We start from the raw sequence: 22,307 nt of genomic DNA, 5'->3' as shown, positions 1-22,307 counted from the left end.
CCAGCCCAGGACGAGGAGGAAGAAGAGGGATAAGTGGGGAGAAGACGCCTTCTTCCCATTGGGATCCTGGCATCCAGAAACCCACTTTGTTTGGAGCCAAGGTTCTCCCAAGAGCATCTTCCTCCCCCTCCCCCTCCCCCTCTTCTTCACCTCCCCCCTTTCACCTGCCCTCCCAGTCCAGCCTGCTCCTCTCCACGTGAGTGCCCCCAACCCCAAGTCAAATCAGTGGAGGAAACCTTTACCAGAGTGTTGAAAAAGAAGCAAAAGGAGGGGAGGGGGGTAGAGAATGGGGGGGTGTGCTGGGGAAAAAACAACTCAGTCATTGCAGCTTCAACTATTTTTCTCCTCTTTTTTTTAATTATGACTCACGTATACAATACAAAGTACTTGGACCAGAAACAGGGCTGCTGGGACACAAAATCTACATTCATAGCTGGACATAAAGACAAATGACAAAAAATTATTATTATAGATATATTTTAACGTTTTTTTCCTTTCGAGCACATTGCATAAACAGAGAATTCAAGACAGAGTTTACTATACATTCAGTGCAATTTAGTTCTACTCTACTGGGGTTAGAAGCACAATAAAAGCTCACAGGACCGGCGGGCTAGGCAGTCTCAGTTGTTGGGTTTTTCTTATTGAAAGAAGCAGCAACAAACGACAGCAAAACCGCATTACAAATACTCTCAAAGCGGGATTTCTTCCTATAGGTAGTGATAAAATACATTGGAGGTTTCTTTCTTTTTTTTTATTTTAAATTTTTTCTCTTTTTTTCTCCCATATTAGGATGTTTTTAAATTTCTCTTTTTTATTTTTTTCAAGATTATTGCAGGTTCCCTTTAGGTAGTATGTTAAAGACTCATTATTATTATCAGTATTATCAGTATTATTATTGTTTTCATGATTATGGTGATGTCTGAGTGCTCACTAATGCAGCTCAGAGGAAGCTGGGCCCAACAACAGAAATTAGACAGGAAAGGGGAGGGAGGCATGGGCCCGAGTGACCATGGGATGGCTAGGTAGGATCTTAGCGGGTGACTGCAGGCTCCTATCTACGCCGTGGAAAGGGAGGGGGGAGGGGGAGACCCCATCTGCTTCAGGTTTCCATCAGGTTCCTAGAGAAAGTCAAGGGAGTCTTTCTAAGCGGGGAGCCCCAGGGAGGGAGAGGGGATATTCCTCGCTATCATTTAAAAAATGTCTTTGAACATCTTCCCTTTCTTTTCCTTCCTTCCTTCAATTTTCTGTCCTTTGGGAAAAAAAAAAAAGTCAATCTAATACATTAATCCTAGCTTGAAAACAAAGCCGCCACGAGTCTTCTTCTGCAGTTTGAGGGGGTTCCCCTCTAAAATAAATACCAGAGAAGCAGGGAGGTGGCAGGGTGGCAAGACGGGGCCGGGAGAAGGGGCAAAGACGCCAGGTCTCAGACCTTAAAATCCAGGCAGGACTAAGAAGGGTGGGGGGACGGACAAGTGTGTGTGTTGGGGCAATGACTGAGGCAGAGACTCGGAACTTTTCGCTGTGTCTCGGTCTCCCCCCTCCAGTCCCCAAACAAATAAAGATCCGGGGAAGTCCAAAGGTAATAAAACCCGAGCTGCAAGTATCTGACAGGTAGTTGGGGTTTTGAGTGTCATTCTATTCTCTATAAAAGCAAATGACAGTCGTAAACTTCTCAATTTATCCGCTACCATAAAACGAAACTTCAAGGGAGTTGCTAAAGGCGGGGGGGGGGTCCTCTCTTTTTTGCTCAGTCCTTGTTTTCTTCCTTTTCCTCCTCTTCTTTCTCCTCTTCCTCATTTCCTTCTTCCTCCACCTTCTCCTCGTCTCGGGCTCCCGGCAGTTTATCCTTGTTGTTCTCCTTTTTCCACTTCATCCTTCGGTTCTGGAACCAGATCTTCACTTGTCTCTCAGTCAGTCCCAGGGCGTGAGAGACTTCAATCCGGCGCTTTCGTGTCAAATAAGGATTAAAGAGAAACTCCTTTTCTAGTTCCAAGGTCTGATACCGGCTGTAAGTTTGCCTTCCGCTGCGCCGCCCCGGAGCTGGACAGAACAGAAGCCCAGTCTGGTTATGTTTGGGTGGGGGCCTGGCTTTCCCCTGTCACTCTTCCTCCCCTGAAGTCCCCCCTGTGGTCTGCCCAGTTCCCCTCCCTCCTGCAGAAAAGGCAAGAGTGGAAATCAGGCAAGGGCAGGAAAGTTTGGGGGTTTGTTTTGGCTTGGCTCCACCTTGGGAGGTGGGGGGGCAGGGACTGGGGTCTGTCTGGAAAGGAGGGGCTGGCAGAGGCCAGGGGGGCACTGTAGAGTCTCCCCAGGCCTGCAGTCCCAGAAAACTGGCCCTTGCAGCTTTGTTCACAAGTGCAGAGGGGCATTGGGTGAGCAAGGCTGGGGACAGAGTCTGTTTCCAAAAGGAAGGCATAAGGGCTGGGGGTGAAGAAGTGGGGCTCTGTTCACTGCCCTTCCTCGGATCTCTCTGCCTAATGCTTTTCCAGAAGAAAAATAATTGATCTCCTGGAATGTATCACTGCTTGGCCTGACTGCTAACTGGAGACCAGCAAATAAATCACGGGCCATCCCCACTGGAACTTGTCGTCTTCTCGCGTCCCCTTTTACTTCGAAACTGGGCTCTGAGAGGCCACCCTTGGAGGGGCTCATGACCTGCCCTGCCCTGAGGGTCTCAGGGAGACCCCGCAAGCCTTTGACTGGGGACAGCTTGGCGAGGGTCCCCCAGACCACAGAGCTCTCTAATCTGCATGGCCTCCATCCTTTCTGGGACTCTTTTTTCTTCTCCTTGACTCTCTCTCTCTTCTCTCCAACTGAGGGAAGTAAAGCAAAGTTGGGGTAGTGGCCCTAAGGCTAGCTCTCTGAGAGAAGGTGGTGGGTGCCCCAGACAGGCAGAGCACCTGTCCTTGGGGTCCCGCCACCCTCTGATCCAGCTAGGGGAGGGAAGCAGGGGTCTCCCTTCACCCCAAGACAGCCTGGCCACTGTCCTGGACTGAGGCTGTCTGCCTTATGGAGAAACTGGCTTGCTCCAAAAGCTGATAACCTCAGGGTCCCCGGCCCCTTCCCAGCCACCTCCCCAACTTTGACTAAAGATGATGAGAGGGAGAGAAAGAGGGGTGGAGGGGAGAGAGAGAGAGACAGACAGACTGACAGAAGTGGAGAAAACGTTTTTTTTAACCCTTTGCACCCAGACACCACCTTTTCCCCCACCTTCACCCCAATCCCCCAGGCGAACTCCGTGCCCCACCCCCAGCTGAACCTCCCAACCTCCAGAAACCCACTCACGCCCGGGGGTGGGGCCCGAGAGAGCCCCAAGCCAGGAGGTAAAGCGAGGGCAGACAAAAAGGAGGCAAGGGCGGGGGGAGACCCCGGAGCGCGGGAGACCAAGGGGGAAAGAGAAAAGGCTTCTCACCGTGGGGTCTCATCCATGGAAACATGAGGCTGGGAGACGAGTTTTGATTTAAGTGGCCTTGTCCTTCGCTACTGTTAGTGTTGGCGGAGGATTTACAGTCGGGATATTGCACCACGCTCGCCTCTTGCTGAGCCCCATAAAGGGACTGTCTGGGGAGCGCCTCGTAGCCATAGAATTTGGAGGCGTCTCCGTGGCAGCTCAGCGAGCACGGGTTCTGCTGGTAGCCCGAGTTGGAGATGCCCGAGGTGCCGTGGTGGAAGAAGTCTTGGACGTGGTGCGAGGCGTGCTGGAAGCCGGGCGCCGAGCCGCCGGGCCCGTACACCAGCGCATGGCTCCGGCCCACGCTCTGCGGGAAGCGGCAGTCGTAATAGGCCGGCTCCAGGGACTCGCCGCCTTTGTACTTGGAGAACAGGGGGTTGACGAAGTAGGAGCTCATGCTGGGCACATGAAAACCCGCCGCCCTCTCCCCTCTGGCTCCCGACTCCCCCGCCCGGGACCCCGAAACTGCCCTCCCCCCGGGGGCGATCCCTAGGCCGGCCGGCTCCCCGGGGCGGCGGGCCGGGCTGGGCAGGTGGGGGGCGCCTGGGTGCCGGCGGGGCGGCGCAGCTCGCGGGCTGGGCGCGGGCGGCGGCGGCGGCGGCGGCGGCGGCGGCGGCGGCGGCGGCAGCGGCGGCGGCTCTCTTCACTGTCGGTAGGTAGAGCTCGCGCTCTCGCACTTAGCTCTTTCCTTTAACAGCCCGGGCGAATTCCTCAATTCCTCAGACTCCCGGCGGTGGCGGCGCTTACACGCGATTCGCGTTCATCAATCCACGACATGAAGACAGGCGAGAGGGAGAGAGGGAGAGAGGGAGAGAGGGAGAGGGGGAGAGTGGGGGGCGGGGGGTAGAGGGGTTCAGGGCTGGGGGGGACCTGGAAGAAGGGCAGGGGAGGAAGGGGGAGGGATGGGGGTGTGGTATGTCGGGGGGTGGTGAGCCAGCTCTAGCTAATGACTAGGGCCAGCTTTTCCAAGGTGCGCATTCAGATTTGAAGGTGCCTCTCCCCCCTTCTCTTTTCCTTCCTCTCAGAGAGAGACAGAGAGAGAGAGATACCTGAGCCAGCAGGTCAACTCAGGTTACCTCAACAGGTATAAGACCCCCCCGAGGGGTTGAATGCCAACAAGAAAGTTGCTCCCCTAACCCCCAAAGATGGGCTCCCCAGGGGCGTCCTTAAGTCTGGGGACTCTGAGGAAGAACAAGCACATCATATCCCCAAACACTTCAGGCATCAGAACCCTCCATGACTCTTGCCCCTCTCCAGGGTGGGAAGCTGCCCTGTCTTCCCTAGATCCTTTTCTCTTGCCTGCCTGCGTGCTGTGGGTAGTGGAGAGGGCCAGAGGCCGGGGGCACTCCATATACCCAGTCAGGGCTGCACTGACCCTTCAGACACCAGCTCCTGCCTGGGCTTGCCACGAGCTTGCTGGAGAGCAAAGCTGCTGGTGGGGACAGAGAAGGAGAGGGCAGCTGGTGGGTCCCTGGCTTCTGGCTGGGCTGATCCAGGAGGTTTCTTCTTGGGAGACCCGTTGTATCTGGGTTGGAGGAGACTAGAGCAGGCCTCTTAGCTGTCCCCACATACCCTAACCCCATAGGAAATGCCAGTTCAGCTAGGAGGGGCCCCCTGGCTTCACCACACACACACCCCTACACTTCCCCAGGCAGGCTGCCCAGGCCAGGATGTGGATGGGAACTGTCAACAGACACTCTTTAAATATTTACCCACACTTTCTCTGGGGGGCTTCCCCCATCCCCAAGACTGGGTAAATTCAAGTTAATTCTAATGGATAAAGGAACCTTATTCCATCAGCACCCTTTCCTGGCCATAAGCATGTACAATTATGTGGACTTCACCCAGACAGAGAGAAAAGGAGAAAGTCTGAGAGCTGTGGATATGTGCGCTGTGTGCAGGTGAATGAAGAAGAGCAATAAGAATGATTTTTCCGGTCCTCCCCCCTCCACAGTGTGTGAGGTTCTCATACACAGGGCAACGTGGGGCCATACTCGGGATCCACACGTACTATATGTGCTACCTTCCATTCTGAAAAACATCAAATGCATGCTCACTCAGCTATCACGCATGCCAGGAAGCACCCCTGTCACCTCACAGACACTGTGCACACACACGCACATCCGGGCACATATGAAAATAAGACCTGATCAACACACATGCAGCTTTAGCCCTTTGCATCATGAAAAAAAATTGCTACCTGTTTTCCTTCCACATCCTGGGGTTTCAGGGCTGGATGAGGTAGGAGGCGGTTAGAAAACCAGATCTTTTTCTTCCCCATCCAGAGCCCAGCTCTGGGGATGGAGGAAGAAATGAAAGTGCAGGGGAGGATGGTGTAGAGAGAATGAGCTTCCCCCTTTTGTATCTAAATAATTGCTGAGGAAATGGCCACTCTCAGCCAAATTCCCAAAGGACAGTCACTGGTGGCCCAGCAAGAGACGCTTCCAGGATCCCCTGAATTTGGAAGAACCTACCCCCGTCTGACTTAGGGACCGCCCAAACTCTGTGACACCCAGAACTCTGGCCCTGGAGCAGCAGGAGGGGAGGGTCAGCGGAGGGCCGTGCCAGGGCTGCAGGCCTCCCCAGGGTCCAGGGCAGTAGAGGGCATGACAGAGGTCTCCTCCACTACCAGAGCACTCCGCAGCCTTGGTTCTGGCCCTGCCTTTTCTGAGCCTGTTCTGTGGCTACTGAGCTGAACGAGACAGACTCTGGGCTCCCAGCTTCTAGGTCACTGGGGACTGTCATAAATACTTTCTCCTCCCCTCCTGGAAAGAGGAGGCTGGGCAGGCCGGATCCGCTCTGGGGCCTGCGCCTTATCTTTTAGGGGCTGGGAGGATATCTCGACACTTTATGGTCCAGCGAAAACCCTGCCACAGAGCTAGTCTTCCGGGCCTTTGTGTCCTGGAATGCGACTGTCCCGAGTGTGCTGCCAGCACCGTCTGCTCCGAGAGCCCACCAGTCCCGAAATCCCTGGTTGGACTTGGTTTCCCCTTTCGGGATGGAGCGGGGGGCGTCCCTCGCCTTTTCTTTCTTTCGTTCATTTGATTGTTTTTTTTCTTTTACACGTATCTGGTTGATTTCGCTCCGGGAGCCTGGAAATAAAGGAACCGCAAGCAGCCATCCTTGCTGGGGCGTCTCTGTCCCTCGACCCCCATCCTTGCTGGGGCGTCTCTGTCCCTCGCCCCGAGGCCTGCACCGCCCTCCTAGGTACCACGGATTTATGTTCGTTTGTCCGGGTCATTCTGCCTTTTCGTGTTAATTACGCGCTGCCTGCTTCGTGCTTATCTCCTCCGCAAAGCGATTATTTTCGGCGCCCGCCCTCCTGAGATTCCCGAGTCTGCTGCCAGAGCGAGGGCCCACCTCCCGCCGCCACTCTCGATTTATTTACACCTCACAGGTGAGAGGATTGATTTGCTCAGAGCCAGAGAGGCCGGGCTGGGCCGGGGCGCCGGGCCTTCTCGTCGCTGCTCCTCGGGGCCGGGCCTCAAACGTCAGTGCGGCCAGGCCGGCCGGGGGCACCGCCGCCGCCTCTAACATTGAGCAACAGCGCCACCTCGCGTCCACTTACTCCAATGCAGTCCAGCCGGGAAAAAGCCAACAGCTTAGAGCAAGCAGGTCCTCAGGCTTGACCCAAAGGTGGGAGGTGGGAGGAAGGAGTTTCCAAATGGGTGCGCGTGAGAGGGGTCCCCGGAAGGGATTTCCCTCCGGACCGCTGCTCTTTTGTTTTCTAAATTCTCGAAATAAACCTTGTCAAAGGTTTCATACTATTTTCTCTTTCTGTCACCCTCCCTTCTCGCATTAAGAGACACTGTGCAAAGGAACTGCCGCGATTTCCCTCGCGTTCAGGCGCATTTCTGGCCTCGGAACACCTCCGCGCACGCAGATGCACGCGCCGAAGCTCCCGCGACCGCCCGCCCGCGGCGCGCACCCTAAACTCCTCGCTCCTCTTACCCTGCCGCTGGCTCCGCACCGCCTATTCCGCTGCCGCCTGCAGGACTTTGGGGTGGGATTCTGACTTCTCCTGGCTCTTTGCCCCCTGGTTTGTAGCCCATCCCTCTCTCTCACGCGCGCGCTCTCTCCACCTCTCCCTCCCAGCCAGTGAGGTCCTGTTCTCCGTGGACCATAGACAAAACATTCCTATAATCCGATTTCAAAGGAAAGAGTGTCCACCTTATTTAAACCATAAAACAATTAAGCCCAGACGTCTAGCCAGCTCCGCGCTGCTGTTTTGTTCGGCCCCATTCAGAATCCAGCGCAGGGAGACAAACAGCGCCATAAAAGAGGCATTTCGGGGCCGCGGAAATGTACCTATCCTCTGCCTTCCCAAGTGGAACAACATTTAGGGTTTTGTGATTCTGACAAAGGAGCAGAGGAGAGGTGGGAGGAGAAGATTAGGGCAGGGGGGCGTTTGCAAGCCCCTCTTTCCTCCCCAGCTTTCGTTTCTTTCCCCAGATGTGTGTTGTGTTGTTGTAGTTTGAGTTCACAAATGACAATAAATAAAACTAGAATCCAATCCTGACCTGCAGGCTGGAGGCCGAGCTGGTACTGAACAGTGGGCTGGACCGGGTGGGCCTGCTCTGGATCCCACGCTCTGCTCAGGGCCCTCCTTCCTGCCCGGAGCAAGGCCGGCTCAGGCGGGCCGCAGGAAGCAGGCCGCGCTGGCGGACGGACGAGGGGAGGCGACAGGGCCTTGGAGCAGGGGCCGGGTGGAGGCCCGGAAACGCCGCCGAGCTCGGGCCGGAGAGAAGCCTGAGTCCCGGCGGTCAGGACCGAGGGAGATGGGTGCCTTGTCCTCCGCCCGGTGCGGAACTGCGGCCAGGGTCCCAGAACAGTAAAATGGCCCAGAGGAGGAGCGAGGAAGCGAGAAAAGAGAGAAAACTACAGGCAAAGCACCTTCCAAAAGGACCGAGAAAACAATCGCTTCTGGAATTGGGGAGGTCTCTTCTTAAGCGGGGAAAACGAGAGGAAATATTATCAAAACAAAATGTTCACCTCTTCCCACCTTCCTCCAGCCCCCGAAATTGGAGTATTTAGTAGAAGGAGGGGGTAGGAGATTCAAATGATGGGGAAGGGGCTGGTCCCTACAAGTGCCTCACCAGTCCTGTAAGGTGATGCCATGGAGGGAGCTGCACAGGGACTGGGGTCCCCAATTATTTTCTTCTACGGTGGTATTCCCCAAGTATTCAGAGCAACACTCTGCACCCTCGCCAGAATGGGCAGCCCGAGATATTAAAGGGCTATATTTCAAGCAGTCTGAGTTTAATAGTTTCCAGATTGGGGGATTTCCGAGAATGGGGGCGCCGGGCCGAGTCATACCCGGCAGCTTGAGTCTGCTTCTGATTAGCAGATGAAAACTGCCGGTTCTGGGGAAGGCGCTCTGGGGTGCTACGCAGCCAACCAGCCCCATTGGGCTGTTACACACACATCCCCACATCCTTGCCCCTTGGGTCCCACAGCCACCAGAGAACACCCCACTCCTGGCTAATCCCTGACCAGCTTCTTTGGGCCCTAGCTGCGCCATCTCCCAGAAATGCTGCAGCCGCTCAGCATAACCCCGTCACCCCCAGATCAACATTCAAACTAAGCACCAGAGAGAGAGATTGATTAGAAAAGAGAGAACCAGGAGGTGGAGAGAGAGACGAGCTGAGAATACATTGAGAAGTAGAAACTAAATCTAATTCTGATTCTGGTTTTGCCATCTTTCTCCTTCCTCCCTGTCTCTCTTCCTTCCTTTTCTTTCTTTCCCTCTTTTTCTTTCTCTTTCCTCCCTCCCTTGCCTCTCTTCCTTTTTTCCTTCCTTCCTCCTTTTCTTCCCTCCCTACTCTCTCTCTGCATCTTCCTTCTTTCACTCTCAATGCCCAGTGCCTGTCCGGCTCCCTGAGGCCTGCTGGGCCTTCTTCCTCCTCACCATTCACCACACACCCTCCCTAGCACTGCTCCCCCCCTCCCCACAAGCCATCCCTCGAAGCACCGATGCAGCCGGGCAAGAATCCAGCCCGGGCCCTCACCCAGCACCCAACTTTCATCTTTACCTCTCTCTTCTCTCCGATCTCATGTACTCATAAATTATTACAATTAATTACAGCCAGGGAAAACCATTCATGCTGTGCCCCCCACCCCCAGGGACTCCATCGAGCTACCAGGAGACTCACAGGCAGCCAGCCTGGGCAGGCACAACTGGACCCGGGCCTCGGCAGCCTCCGCTGCACCCTGGGAGCCCTCAGCCCCATCACACCCTGCCTGGAGAAGCGGCTGGGGACTTGCCCTTCCGAAGCAGAGGGAGCCCCTTGCCTGGCTCCCGCCTCCCCGAAAGGATCTAAGCACTTGCTTCCTCCACGCCAGAAAGCCTGAGAGCCACAGGGAGGAGAAATAACGAGAACTGGATACGGTTGGGTTTCTGGTTTTTTAAGTGACTTCGATATATTAACACAGAGCTGTTCTACCACAACAAACAGAAGCACGTTACAGGACGGACTCTGGGGATGAGTTGACACTGCTATGTACACGCCAGAGGCGCTGGCCTGAGCCGCCGGACCCAGCCTGCGGCATGGTCCCCGGCCCTCGCCCCTCAGCTCCTGGGCTGGGAAGCGTTCTTGTGTATATGTGTGTGTCTTTTTTTTTTGTTTGTTTGTACAAAATCTGCACTCAGAGCACCCCAGGCCTGGGGAAGGATGGCCCGGACCAAATACAACACAGGAGAAAAAAAAATAGAAATATAGCGATTCAAGTATTGGCTTCTCTGAAGAAAGGAGGAAAAAAATCACATTTGTGTGTGTCATTTATTTCAGTTGCGCTGGGAGAAGAGAACGCGGTTTCTCTCCCGGCCTCCTCCTCCTTGCTGGGTAGAACTAACTAAAACACCAATTTCTCAACACTGAACCCTCCCAAATCTCGCAAGAGTTTTCCTTCTCCCTTTCCCTTTTTTTCCTTTTTAAGCCGATTGGCTTTTCTCTATCTTGCTCATTCCTTTTCTTTTTCGTGCTGTCTCCCGCCTGCGTCGGGGTATTTTTGTGGGTTTTTTGTTTTTCCCTTGGCTGTGCCGAGGCAGCAGGCTGCGGCAGGGTTTAGGATTGCTCCTTGTCGGTTTTTTCTTTATTCATCTTTTTCATCTTCATTCTCCGGTTCTGAAACCAGATTTTGACCTGCCGCTCGGTGAGGTTGAGAACCCGGGCCACCTCGTACCGACGGTCCCTGGTTAAATACATATTGAAGAGAAACTCCTTCTCCAGTTCCAGCGTCTGATACTTGGTGTAGGGGCAGCGCTTCTTCCTTGTGGAGCGGGCGTGAATCCAGTTGGCCACGGGGTTGCCTGGAGGGCCAAACACAGGCAGGGGTCAGTGGAGCCCCTTTCCAGTCCAGGACGCCTGGCACCACCCCCCCAGCCTCAGCCAGGCTCCCCAAACCCAATAATTGAACCTGAATTTGGACACATTTTACTTGAGGAATTTCCCCCCTTACTCCTTTTGCGTTCTCCCCCCTCCTCATCTTCCCCCTCCTCGGTTTCCAGCACCTAAAACGATAGGAAATCGAAGCTATCAAAGCCTCTACAGTCTGGTCCTCAGCTTCAAGAGTAGTAATTCGAGAATATCCCCATAAAAAGTCCAAATTCCCAACCGTTTCATAGGCCCATAAACGCTTCTCTCTCTTGTTTTTTATTTTTATAGCGAGGTTTCTCTCCTCCCCACTTCCCTCCTCCTCTGCCCCCTCCCATCCTCCCAGCCCACGACGAAGTCCTGAAATTTCAGCAGTTCTGCTTCCTGACCCTGAGAGTCCCCAAGCCCCTCACTACCCTCTCCAGCGCCCCATCTCCGCTCTCTCAGAATTCAACCCTGCTGAGGCGAATTCTCAGAGTGATGCTGGGATGGGAAAAGCCTTTCTCCTCTCCCCAGGGAGCTGCTGGCCTTGGGGACAGGCTCCCCTATATCTTAGCTTCCCTGTTTGGCTTCCAGTGCCCCCTCCTCCTGCCAGCCCCAGGACAGGCTCTGCAGGAGCCAAGCCTCCAATTTCAGGTTTATGGGAGTAGCTGAGGGCAAGGAGGGAAGCCTTCAGAGGGGTATAATTAGGCCCTGGCCCCTTATGGGGCTGCAGGAAAGGATTTCCTGCAACCCCCTCCTGGGACTCCCCCAGACACTTCCTCACACCCAGGGGTTGCACCCCTTCCCCTGCTGTTTCCCCTTCTTTCCTCTTTCTCTGGACCTGCAGCTCTCACCTGTCCCCCCACCTCACCTCACCTCACCTCCCCCTGCCTTTCTTTGCAATACTCAGAAGGCTCCTGTTTCCCTGATTGGCGTGTGTGTGTGTGTGTGTGTGTGTGTGTGTGTGTGTGTGTGTGTGTGTGTTGTGTGTGTGTACAATCCTCTAATCGGGGGAGATACCGCTTCCCGCTCCCCACTCCTCCTCCCTGACCCCCATTCCCACCCCTCTCTCCTGCAGACACTCAGAAGAGGGCTCTCAAGTTTAAGGAGACTGGGACCCCACTTCTCTCCCCCAACTCTGGAAGTCCTGATCTCTCCAAGTTCCTAGGCTGGGAAAGCCCCCAGACCCCTCACCCAGCCTTCCTGGGGGAGAAGCCCATGGACCCTCTGTTTTATGCATCTCTAGTGGAGTGAGGACCCCTACACTGCCTGGGAGGTAAGGGGTGGCTTTTCTCCTTGGGGTTATTTCCTCTCTGCCCCCAGTGTCCTCCCCATCTCTCCCCCATCCCACTCCAAACCATAAAATGAACCTTGCCCCCACCCCATCCCCTGGCCCTGTCTGCATTTCTTCGAAAGTTGCGACTGAGCCAAAAAGCCTGGGCCGGGGGTGTGTGGGCGGGGGTCTCATCAAAGCCAGCTCCTGGGAGAGGAGCCCCCTTCAGCCTTCTCCCAACCTGGCTCCCTGGGCGCCCTTCTCAGACCTTCCTGCCCCTGAAAGCTCCCCAAGGTAATTCGCTTTTATTGAGTCCTCACCCCCTCGCCTTCGCCCCTCTCCCGCGCTCCCTGCGCCGCTCGGAGGGGCTGTAATCCGGCTCCCCCCGCCCGGCCTCCCCTCCCCTCCCGCGCGGGTTGTAAAGGAAAATTGCTCCCAACTTACTGGGGTCCAGGTCGGCCTTCTCCTCTTTGTGCTTGCTGCCGGCGAGGGCGTCCGCCTCGGGCGAGGGCAGGGTCTGCGGGGCGCGGTCGCGCAGTTCCCCGGGCGAGCCGTACATGTAGTCCGGGTAGCTGCGGCCGTCGCCCGGGCCGCAGTCCGCGCGGCGCCCGGGGTAGGCGTCCGGCTTGAGGGCGTAGTGACGACCCCCGGCCGGGAAGCTGGGGAAGGAGACGGCGCCGGACAGCGGCTCGAGCCAAGTCCGCATGTAGCGCGTGTCGGCGCCGAGGTGGGGCTGGGGGCCGTACGGGTGGTAGACCACGGACGACTGCGAGGGCACGGGCGCCCACGACGTGCTGAACACGGCCGGCTTGGGCGCGAAGCTACAGGACGGAAAATCGCTACAGTCCGGCACCAAACCGCTGGGTCTGGCGGCGGCGGGGTGAGCCCCCGTGGCCGGAAACCTGGACGCTAGGAGGTCTTCATTGTCGTGAGAGATGAGCGAGTCCACGTAATAGTTACTGATGGGCCCCGTCGCCGACATCGTAACAGGGTTTTACATACATAAGATTATTGTATGAACTGTATATGTACTTTTTATCTGCTCACAGAACAATCAAGGCAGGTAATTATTTTTCCAGCCTTTTCCCCGCAGCTCATTGGCTCCCCGGCCCCCACGTGATCGTATTTACCCAAAAATACGGCGCGGATCAATGCGCAGGGGCTTTTTTTCCTGGCTTTTTTTTTTTTTTTTTTAACCTTCTCCCACCCTCTTCTCTCTGCTGATCCCCGCGACCTGCGTTTTCCTGGGGGTTCGCAACTCTGGACCCAAGGACCCGGCCACTCCCTCAGGACAACTCGCATGTCAGCAGAGAAGCCCCTGGCTCGTGTCCACCCCTAAGCAGATGGCCTCCGCCCCCACCCCCGGGAGGATTCTTGATGGGGTGCAAGTGCCACTCCCCGAAGCCAGGGTTTCCGGACCCCCGGGGCCGAGCTGGGTGCGGGAGCCCCGCAGGGGCGGAGAGGCCGGCCGAGGTAGGTGGAGGAACTATTTCTTGACGTAATCCGTCTCTGTCGGCCCCGACGCTCCCGCAGTCTCTGCGCAAGCCGAGATCAGCGATTGTCAGTTCCGAACGTGGCTTTTAAAAATACGTTTTTAAACAGTGTGTATGTATGTATTTCTTTCAGGAGCAGCAGCAGCGAGGGAGGGAGAGTGGGAGGGGACTGGGGAAGCTGGGGTGGAGGGAGGGAAGGAGGGGAAGGGGAGCGTCCTTCTGCCACTGGCCAACTCAGCCCCCCAAATTTGGGGCAGAGGAAGCTTGGGGAAGGTGGTCCGCGGGTGGGAGGGGTAGGACCTCGGGACCTCGTACACCTTTGTCACCAGAAGTCCTCGCTTGGCTTTGGCACAGATATGCAAACGCCTTTATTTTAAATTTATTGTCTGTATCTATTTATCTTTCTTTGCCGGCCTGAAGAAGTGGAGGAGAGACCTACACAACTTCAGTGGGGTATCCCCATCCCGTCTTCCTGCTCGCCCTCCTTTGCCCCCAACCCCACCTCTGAGACATCCTGCCCTCCCCCGCCCCCCAAAAAGAAGTCACTCCAGGGCTCTGTCTGCAGAGAGCCAGGGTGAGAGCGGGCAAGGCGAGAGAGTGACCTCGGTCGTGGGCAAGTAGCTTGTTTTTACGTCCTTCAATAAAAATTTTATGAGGATCATTTGATTGTTCATAAATGTGTCTTTCATTAAATAAAATTGTAGGCTGTTTTTGGAACGGGAAAAAAGCTACAGAGGAATGGGAGAAAGCAATTTCTTTGGAGTCAGACACAGGAATTCTGGAGGGGTAGTGTGATTGTAGGGAAGATCACACAACTTGGATTCCTCCCCCCAATAAGTTGGTCGCTACCCTCCTCCTTGAATCTGGGGTTCATTGCCCAGCCCTCTGCGTTCCATCACACTGTCCCATGGTGGTTTAGCAAAAGTGGGCTTTAGGCAAGCAGGAAATTCTCAGTGTGGGTGCAAGAGAGGGGGCAGGGAAGTTGGCTGGGGGCGGGGGAGAAGAGCAGGTGATGTCCCCAGAGACAGATGTACCCTAGGCAGGGCAGAGTGAGTTTGAAGGAGGGGTACAATTTCAGGGTCAGCAGGGAAGAGTCCAGTTTGCGCTAGGGGAAACAGGCAGGAGCTGAGGCTAAGACACAGGCTCTGAGGCAGCAGGGAAGGATGAGTTTTCCCAGATCCGAGACGCCTGCCCTTCTTTCCCCTCTTGTCCCCAGGAAGGGACCAAATGCCAGGGGTGGGGGGCAGAGGCTGCTTCCCCCCCACCGCACATCTCTGTCGACCTGTCTCCTCTGGGGAGGAGAAGGGCTAGAGAGAGGTGTCCCAGAGAGTGTAATATGTGTGTTTGGGGTGGGGGGAAGTTGAGGGGGAAGGATAGATCTGCAGCTCGAAGCACTGACCCCAGCCTGCCAGGCCCCCTCCCCAGTCCCTACTTACCCCCCCACCACCACCCCGGTTATGTCCTTTTCGGTCTAGCAGGGCTGGGATTTCGACGCATGGGGGGCGTGTGACGTGAGAAATACCCGGCTGGGGAGAGATGACCCAGGACCTCAGCCACTTTACCCTCGGCTCTGATTATGCTCTCCTGCCCCGGCCTGGACTGGTCTGGGAAATCCAAATTACACCAAGAAACAGCATACCTCTTTGGCCTTGATGGAGTCGGGTTAGCTGTCAATCAAAAATTCTCCCTCACTAGTTCAAGGAACAGACAGGAGATTCCCGTTCCCCTGCCGAGGCTTCCTCCAGATCCCCAGCGCCATCAGCACCTCCCCCAGCCCAGGCGGCTGGGGACCCTGCCTGGCTCTGGGGTGACTGCTGGCAATGCTGAGCAGAGCTGTGTAGCCGTCAGAGGGCCTGGGGCCAGACTGCGACCAAGGGGACATCAGAGGACAGAGCCCGAGACAGCCTGAGACAACAAGATTGAAGCCCGGCGCCAGGCCCATAGAGAGGAAGGGAGGAAGGAAGGAGGGAAGGAAAAAAGAAAACGGATTAGGATAAAAGAAAGAAAGAGGGGAGAATTACAGAAAAGAGGGGAGGCAGGATGAAAAGAGGGGGAGAGCAGGGAAAGGAAGGCGTGCAGAGAGCGAGCCGGAGGAAGGGCGGTGACAGGAAGGCAGGACGGGGTAGGGCGCGGGCTGGCCGAGCAGCCGTGGCATTGTGCAGCCCGCTGGCTGGCCGGGCCTTTGCCGCGGGACCCGCTCCAGGCGCGGCGGCCACTTCTGCCTGGACACAAAGGAGGAAGAGGCCTTCTCTCCTGCCTCTCCCGGGCGACCTGCTGAGGTGGGTACACCAGGCCTCTGGGATATAGAACCCTATCTCGGCCCAGGCAGCCGCCCGGGCAGCTGGGAGCTGAGCCACGGACTCGTCAAGGAGCAAAGAAGACATGAGGAAGGAGAAGGTTTCACACCCGCTCCTCCTCTGCGTCTTCACCAGGGAACAGAGCCCATCTGTCCCAACCTCAGTCTTCTTAGAAGAAAGATGCCCCTACAGCCCCTCTCCTGTGGGCCTCTACTATGTGGGAGAGACCCCAGACGTACTGGCTGTAAACAGATGCCCCTTTCTCTGCTACCCACTTCGGTCACCGCCTTCTTTTCAGCTCCTGAGCAGCCTGCCCACCCAGCAGAGGCAGCAGCGGTGGGGCAGCCTGGATCAGCAGGCCCACGTACTCTGCTGCCGTCAAATTCCCTGTCAAACTGAGGGGAGATTGTCGCCTGCATTTCGGAGAGTGAACTCAGACCCTCCTCACTCAGGCACAGACACAGCTGTGGATCAGGAAGCAGGCCTCGCCCACAGCCCCCTCCCCACCAATGCCCCATTTTGCCTAGGCCTTGCTGAGAGAGGCAGCCAGGAGGAGGGGGGCTGGAAGAGGCTGGGAGTCCCTGAGTTCACCAGGCCGAGGTTCTTCGGGTTCCACAACTGCATGTGGGTAGTGCCCCCTTCTCTGCATTTGGAGATGGGGTGTCAGGTCAGGGCTCCGAAGCAGAACTCCAGGCTCTCCCCAAACCCACGCTTGGAGGTGTCGGGGCACAAAGGATGTGGGATCGCCAAGCAGGAGGGGTTTGTCTTCCCAGGTTCAGTTACGCCTGCTGAATCTCCTGCCGGTTCCCAGCCTCCCTCTCACCCACACCACTCCCTTCAATTTTCCTCATCACCGATGGGGAACCCAAGGGACCGGAGGCCACTGGAAGTCCCTGTTGGGGACGGGCGGGGGCCCCCAGCTTTAGCTAGCAGTTGTGCATCCACTCTAGTTCTTAGAGCTCTCTTCTGACCCCAGAAGACGGCACTGGGCACAGGAGAGGCCCCTCAGGGGGCGGAGCACCCTTACTGCATCACCTCAGACCTGGACAGCTGGGACCACAATCAAGCTAGCACCACCGTGGGAAGGACAGACAGACAGAAAGACAGGCAGGTTAGCCTCATCCCCTCCCCTTGCCCTGCACCTCCCTTTTAGTGATTTAAATTCCCTCTGGTTCAATCCACACCGCCAAGTTCGGATTAAATTTAAAACAGGCTTTTCCCGGTCCCCCAGCGGGTCATCCCCGAGCCCGAAGGCAGGGCGCCCGCTCCCGGCTCGTCAGTGCGGAGGAGGCTGTGTGGACTCCATTTGCTTTCATTTTCCTTCTCCCCCTGAAATGGGCTCAGTTCACCTCTCCGGAGGCTGCCCTCTCCTCCTCCCCGCCCCCTCCTTGGTTCCCCTCTACTTTCCCCCCTTTTCTCTCCTGATCCCTCTTTGTTGGGAAAAACACACCCACACACACAACTCCTCCTAGCTCAGGCCTGCGCTGGAAGCAGAAACTGAATTCTCCTGGCCTGCGGCGAGGAGACCAGCGTCCTGCACCCACCCCAGGTGGGTACCCGGGATCCCTACACACTAGGAGTCCAGCCGCTAAACCCAGCAGGAGTGAAACCCCCAGGGGCTGTGAACGTGGCCCTCTCAACGCCACGGCCTACATTCCCACCGGCCCCCTGCCCAGCCGCCCCACAGCAAACGGGGCTATTTCCAGCTCCCCCAGCCTGGTCCGGTTTCCCCGCCTGGGGAGTGGCTGGAGGGGGAGCGGCCCCAGAGCTAGGGGTGCTCTGCGCTTGGAGCCCCCGTGGCCTTGGGCGCCTGGTTACCTGATCTTTGTGGGACGTGTGTGTCGCAAGGAAATTTGCAGTGACTTTGGAGCCCAGACTGAGGAAGCCGAGGTGGCGAAAGGAGAGACAATAACGGTCCGAAGTACAATTAAGGGGCCAGAGCCGCTAGTCTCTCCCCCGCCTTCCCTGCCAGGCTAGGAGCTGTCTGGCCTCAAACCTCAGGGCAAGCCGCGAACCTGGAGCCGGAAACTCAGCCCACGGTGGAGGGAACCAGAGGATCCGGCAGCCAGAAAGCAGGAGGAACGCTCCCTCCAACTTGGGCGCGCACCAAGCAGCTCCGCTGAGTTGCAGAGAATCCAGTGAATGAAAGTGTACATTCCGACGAATTTGCCCGATTTTTTCCAGCCTTTGGAAGGACAGCCTAGGGTTTGGGACGTCTCAGACGGACGGACAGACAGGCAGCCAGGCAAACCGCATCTCCGGAGGCAGACAGACTCACAACATGAGTGTGAGCCTGAAATCAAATACAGGTTCAACATTTCCCAGGCCTCTGTGCCAGGCCGGGTGAGCGCCGATCTCCCTACCTTCTCTCCCCTCCAGGGTGTTGGGCAGAGACCCGGAAGCCTCGGTCCCTCTGGCTTGGTCCAATCCCGCCTCGGGAAGCGCCTTCGTTACCTGCTCCTCGGCTCCCCACGGCCACAGATGCAGGGAAGCCGCCTCCGCCGGGGGAGGGAAGCCCCGGCCACCGCAGCCGCCGCTGCCCGCCCTTCTTCCCTCCCTCCCTCTTCCTCGCCCTCCCTCCCTCTCTCCCTCCCTCGTGCTCTGCCGCTCGCGGGGCCCTCCCGCGGGCAACCTGTTCTGGACCAAATCCAGGTAGCTCCGAAAGAGACAAAAAAGAAAGGACCTCTTACGTGGAAAGGAAAGAAAGAAAGACCTTTAACTGCATTTATTTTTCACGCTCTGACCCTTGGTGGGCCTCAGTTCAGACGTCCTGGGCCCGGCCCTGCAGCTGCAGAGGTGTGCGGGGCCTGCCGCCTCGCCCACGCTGGCCGCCGCGCCCCGGGCGCTGTGCGCTGCACACTCTGGGCCGCCGCCCCCGCAGCCCAAACACCAAACAGACCTCAAGGTCCTTACTACAGACTCAACCTCCGGTTGCCCGCCTCGCCGCTGGCCTCTGCCCAGGAGCCCGCTCCGCTCCGTCTGCGGCCAAAGTTCACACACAATCCACCTTGTTCGTGCTCTCGCGCCCGGCCGGACACCCTTCCTAGCCAAGGCGCCCACTGGCCACCCTCGGGCCGCGGCCTTGCCCGGGGCTGCAAACCTCCTCCCCTGCACGGGACCCACACAAAGCCCAGTGTCCTGACGCTCCCACCTGCAGCCCCCTGTCCCTGGCCCCGCTGCCCTTCACCTGTTCCCAAGAAGGGCTGCATCTCCGAGCGAGCTGAGGCAGGCCGGTGGGCCCGGGCGGAGGGTGCTGGGGAGCCGAGGTCCCAGGGAGGCCACAGAGGCTCGGCCGGCTAAGCCGGAGCCCCCGCAGGCAGGCGAGAGATCTCAGAGACCAAGGCTCTCCTTGGCGAGCTCTTGCCTTTTCCTCCTTCTCCTGCAAGTCTTAAACACTCCGAGAGTTCAGCTCTATAAATCCTGCTCCTCTTTCCCATATCATAATTAAAAAAAAACAGTAGGGGAGGTTTTAACTTTTATTGCGATTTCTGGAGTTGGGCTGCGGAGCATATATTAAGTTTACGCTTATGCACTCTCGGCGGGGAGGGTCCTTTAAGAAATAAAAATCCATCTTAATATCCACAGACGAGAGATAATTTTTTCCCTCCTCTTCACGCTGTTTCTTTTGAAGACTCCCTTCCAGCGAAGAGAATAAATAACCACCATTGCCTTAGCCACGATCCATGGCCCCAGGGCCCCTTGGTGGACTCTGGCCATCAGACTGGCCCTCACCTTGCCCTGTGACAATGTACCCCATTCCCCAGGATACGGGGGGGCCACCCACCCCATAAGCCCACCAGCTCTGAAACAGATATTGGGGCAGAGAGACCCAAAGCACAGAAGTCGTTCATTGGTGAATTTCGGCCCATCAGGGATGCCGTCTCCAAGCCAGGCCCTCCTGAGCACCCAGCCCCTGCCTGGGACTCCCTTCACTCCAGCTGGCCCCGGGCTTCTGACAGCCTGAAAACTCAGAGACTGCTAGGGGCTCCCAAACTGGGGAAGCCCTTGCCTGCCTTGTACCAGGTGGCCTTCCTCTCTGAAAACCTCCCCATTTCCCCGGGAGCCATAGGGCGATTTGAGCACTTCCTTCCAAGGGAAGAGATTTTTTTCCCCTACCAAGGGCTGGGGGACAGACAGAAAGACTGACAGTTTCAGCTGGGGAGAAGGAAGGCCCTATTCCCATTTTCTCCTCTAGTCTCCATTGGGTCTCTTCGTACACGAGAGAGAGAAAGATACACGAGTGTGCACAAAAATATATACAGGGGACCTGAGAGAGCCTGGAGGAGATAGAGATACAGAAACAGAGACCCACACTCATCCAAGGTTACGTATAAGCCCTCAGCAGGCAACTGCGTGAATACAGAACTCCATGCATATACTGTGTTCCGGGGACATGATTTTGTTCCCTTGTCTGAAAGTCTATAATGTTTTAATAATCATAGTAATTCCAAAGTAAGAGAACCGAGAACCTGGCTTTCTCTTTCCCAGTCTCTCTGGGAACGGGGGTGTACCTCCGCCTTCTCCCTGGTCCTCCCCAGTTTTCTCTGCAGGCAGCGAAACCTCGCTGGGGAGCCCTCTCTCTAGTAACCAGGACCAGAATTGAGCAACCAGAGGGGCCGAGGAGGGGAAGAAGCTTTGCAAAGTTGCACACTGCTTGGATTCTCCCTAACCCAGACCCTCCCCTCCTCCCCCTGGCATCAGCCGACAACCTCCCCAGCAATATGGTAATGGTGGGCGCTGGCAGCCTCCAGACATTTCCACACAGCGCAAAGACGAGCAACTGCCTGACAGGCACAGACACAACACACCAAGGCCTACGGGCAACAGACAGCTAGAAAGAGACCAGAGCCAGATTCCTGCCCTGATGTTTCCCAGTAGGGTAGGTGTGGGGGGGTTCTACTTGGACTGGATGGCTTTCCTCCAGCCTACTAGCACCCTAAATGTGCCCTTCTCCTGGCGACGGAGATATAGAAGGGGAAGGCGAGGTGGCTGAGCTGCTGATCAGAGTTCCCCAACTCTTAGGACCCCAGGCACCCCACTTTTCTAAGGAGAAGCTCCAGCCCCAGCCGACTGGAGGCAGATTTTTTTCCTTGGAGGTGGAAGGTAGGAGAAGCTAACTCTTCCAGAGACCCCTTTCTCTTTCTGTGGTCTTTTCTATTTTAATCGTCCTGCCCCACCCTGCTACCCAACTGAGCTGGCCCGCCAGGCCACCTCTTACTCAAATTCCTGAATTTCCTTGGAATTGGTTAGACCTTCTTTGTCTGTCTCCATCAGCTGGGCCCAGGAAACAATAGCTGCAGGAAGAACTCCTCTCCCTCAATCACGGGGATGGGGACAGGCTGAGGAGTGGAAAGGATAAAGCGGGATTCTCCAGACTCGTGGTGTAGCCCCACTCACAGCTAGCCCGCCTCAGCCTGTACCCACTTTGCCTTATCTAGGAGGGGGGCTGGGGGCAGTCCCACTGGGGAGGGTAGGAGCGGGATAGGTGGGTTGGGGCCCTCGACGATAACCGACTGATGTAACTCAGGCAGTTTCTTGTTGCCGAGTTCAAAACTCAATCCCAACAACATGAAACTACCTAAGCCACAGATCAGCTGAGCGAACAGGGCGGGAGATTCAGCTCTGCATCTATCAGGAGAAGGGAAGGGGGTTGGGGAAGGAAGAAATTCAGCCCCATCCCCCTTTCCGCCCTCACGACCTCCCTAAGGACGAGAGAGTAGACTTTGGGTGGCTGGGTGGGTAGGGGATCTGACTGCCTCATCAGCTGCTAGTCTAAACAAATCGCTCAGAGAGACTCTGGTGAAATGGGACCTCCAGCTGCCAAACCCCCGCCCCGCCCCCAGCACCGCAGCGGAGCTACCCCCCTGCCTCTGGCCCTGGCCCTGGGGGAAGCTGGAGTGTCCTTCCACTCTCCAGCTGGGTCCCCTGTCTTGCCCTTCTGGCTCTCCTGTGCTCTCCTCCTAGATTCCCTCTGATCTTCTCCGTCTCTCAGCTGGACTCCGGCTTCCCTTCGTCTATGTGTGGCCGAACCACTCCAGAGCCTCTTCCGATCAGGCCACTTGCCTGGCAAAGCCCCACGGCCGGGCAGAGTGGGGACCGAGAGCCTGGCTAAGGCTCACATCCAAACCAGCAGAAAGCAGGAAGACCTAAGCTTCAAGCTCCAACACTCTCTAGCCCATCCTCCCTCCGCTTCCCCCAGCAGACGGCCAGAATGAGAGACGTCTAGACCCATGTGTCGAACTCAAGGAGACCCTAAGTGACGGAGTAAAGAAAGAAGCCCAAAACCACCAATTTACCCCTTTGACCGCCGAACCCCACGGCAACGGGGCTGGGGACGGGGAGCTCACGGCCACTGCCCTCCACCGCGAGCCGCCACAAGGCAAGCCTGGGCTCTCAGCAAGCGCGGAAGCACGAAACACCTTCCACCCTGCTCTGCCCACT

The 22,307-nt window shown here is 56.7% G+C and overlaps 2 protein-coding genes and 1 long non-coding RNA gene across 9 annotated transcripts; 1 reads left to right on the top strand and 2 right to left on the bottom strand.

Annotated features, from left to right (window-relative positions):
* Positions 1–332: 332 nt before the first annotated feature.
* Positions 333–3,995, bottom strand: HOXC8 (homeobox C8). The gene is made up of 2 exons (XM_027106507.1): positions 3,410–3,995; positions 333–2,040 (listed from the first exon to the last, which is right to left on the bottom strand). The coding sequence occupies exons 1-2, from the start codon at positions 3,843–3,845 to the stop codon at positions 1,748–1,750; spliced, it is 729 nt and encodes a 242-aa protein (XP_026962308.1). The 5' UTR covers positions 3,846–3,995; the 3' UTR covers positions 333–1,747.
* On the top strand, positions 3,717–9,948 carry LOC113620541 (uncharacterized). Of its 7 annotated transcripts, none has more exons than XR_003432812.1 (4): positions 3,717–3,833; positions 4,146–4,299; positions 4,474–6,655; positions 6,846–7,967. It is a non-coding gene; the product is annotated as an uncharacterized LOC113620541 (long non-coding RNA). The 7 variants fall into 7 exon arrangements; XR_003432816.1 differs by having other exon boundaries at positions 3,718–3,833; positions 4,172–4,299; XR_003432813.1 differs by lacking the exon at positions 3,717–3,833 and adding an exon at positions 9,572–9,948 and having other exon boundaries at positions 4,186–4,299; positions 6,846–7,063.
* On the bottom strand, positions 9,843–21,649 carry HOXC9 (homeobox C9). Its single transcript, XM_027106499.1, has 2 exons — positions 12,521–21,649; positions 9,843–10,757 (listed from the first exon to the last, which is right to left on the bottom strand). The coding sequence occupies exons 1-2, from the start codon at positions 13,056–13,058 to the stop codon at positions 10,513–10,515; spliced, it is 783 nt and encodes a 260-aa protein (XP_026962300.1). The 5' UTR covers positions 13,059–21,649; the 3' UTR covers positions 9,843–10,512.
* Positions 21,650–22,307: the final 658 nt, after the last annotated feature.

The sequence above is a fragment of the Aethalodelphis obliquidens genome, unplaced genomic scaffold (genome assembly GCF_003676395.1).
Source record: "Aethalodelphis obliquidens isolate GAN/ISIS:26980383/991018 unplaced genomic scaffold, ASM367639v1 scaffold8, whole genome shotgun sequence".
Lineage (NCBI taxonomy): Eukaryota > Metazoa > Chordata > Mammalia > Artiodactyla > Delphinidae > Aethalodelphis > Aethalodelphis obliquidens.
Note: the sequence above shows the minus strand (reverse complement) of the source record. Positions and strands in the feature narration are given on the sequence as shown.

Bases quoted from the DNA above. Each gene is read 5' to 3' on its own strand.
- HOXC9 (XM_027106499.1), bottom strand. From the start codon at position 13,058: ATGTCGGCGACGGGGCCCATCAGTAACTATTACGTGGACTCGCTCATC. The intron at 10,758-12,520 runs GTAAGTTGGGAG...TTGGCCCTCCAG, and splicing joins GAAGGCCGACCTGGACCCCA to GCAACCCCGTGGCCAACTGG.
- HOXC8 (XM_027106507.1), bottom strand. From the start codon at position 3,845: ATGAGCTCCTACTTCGTCAACCCCCTGTTCTCCAAGTACAAAGGCGGC. The intron at 2,041-3,409 runs GTGAGAAGCCTT...TGTTCTGTCCAG, and splicing joins TCCATGGATGAGACCCCACG to CTCCGGGGCGGCGCAGCGGA.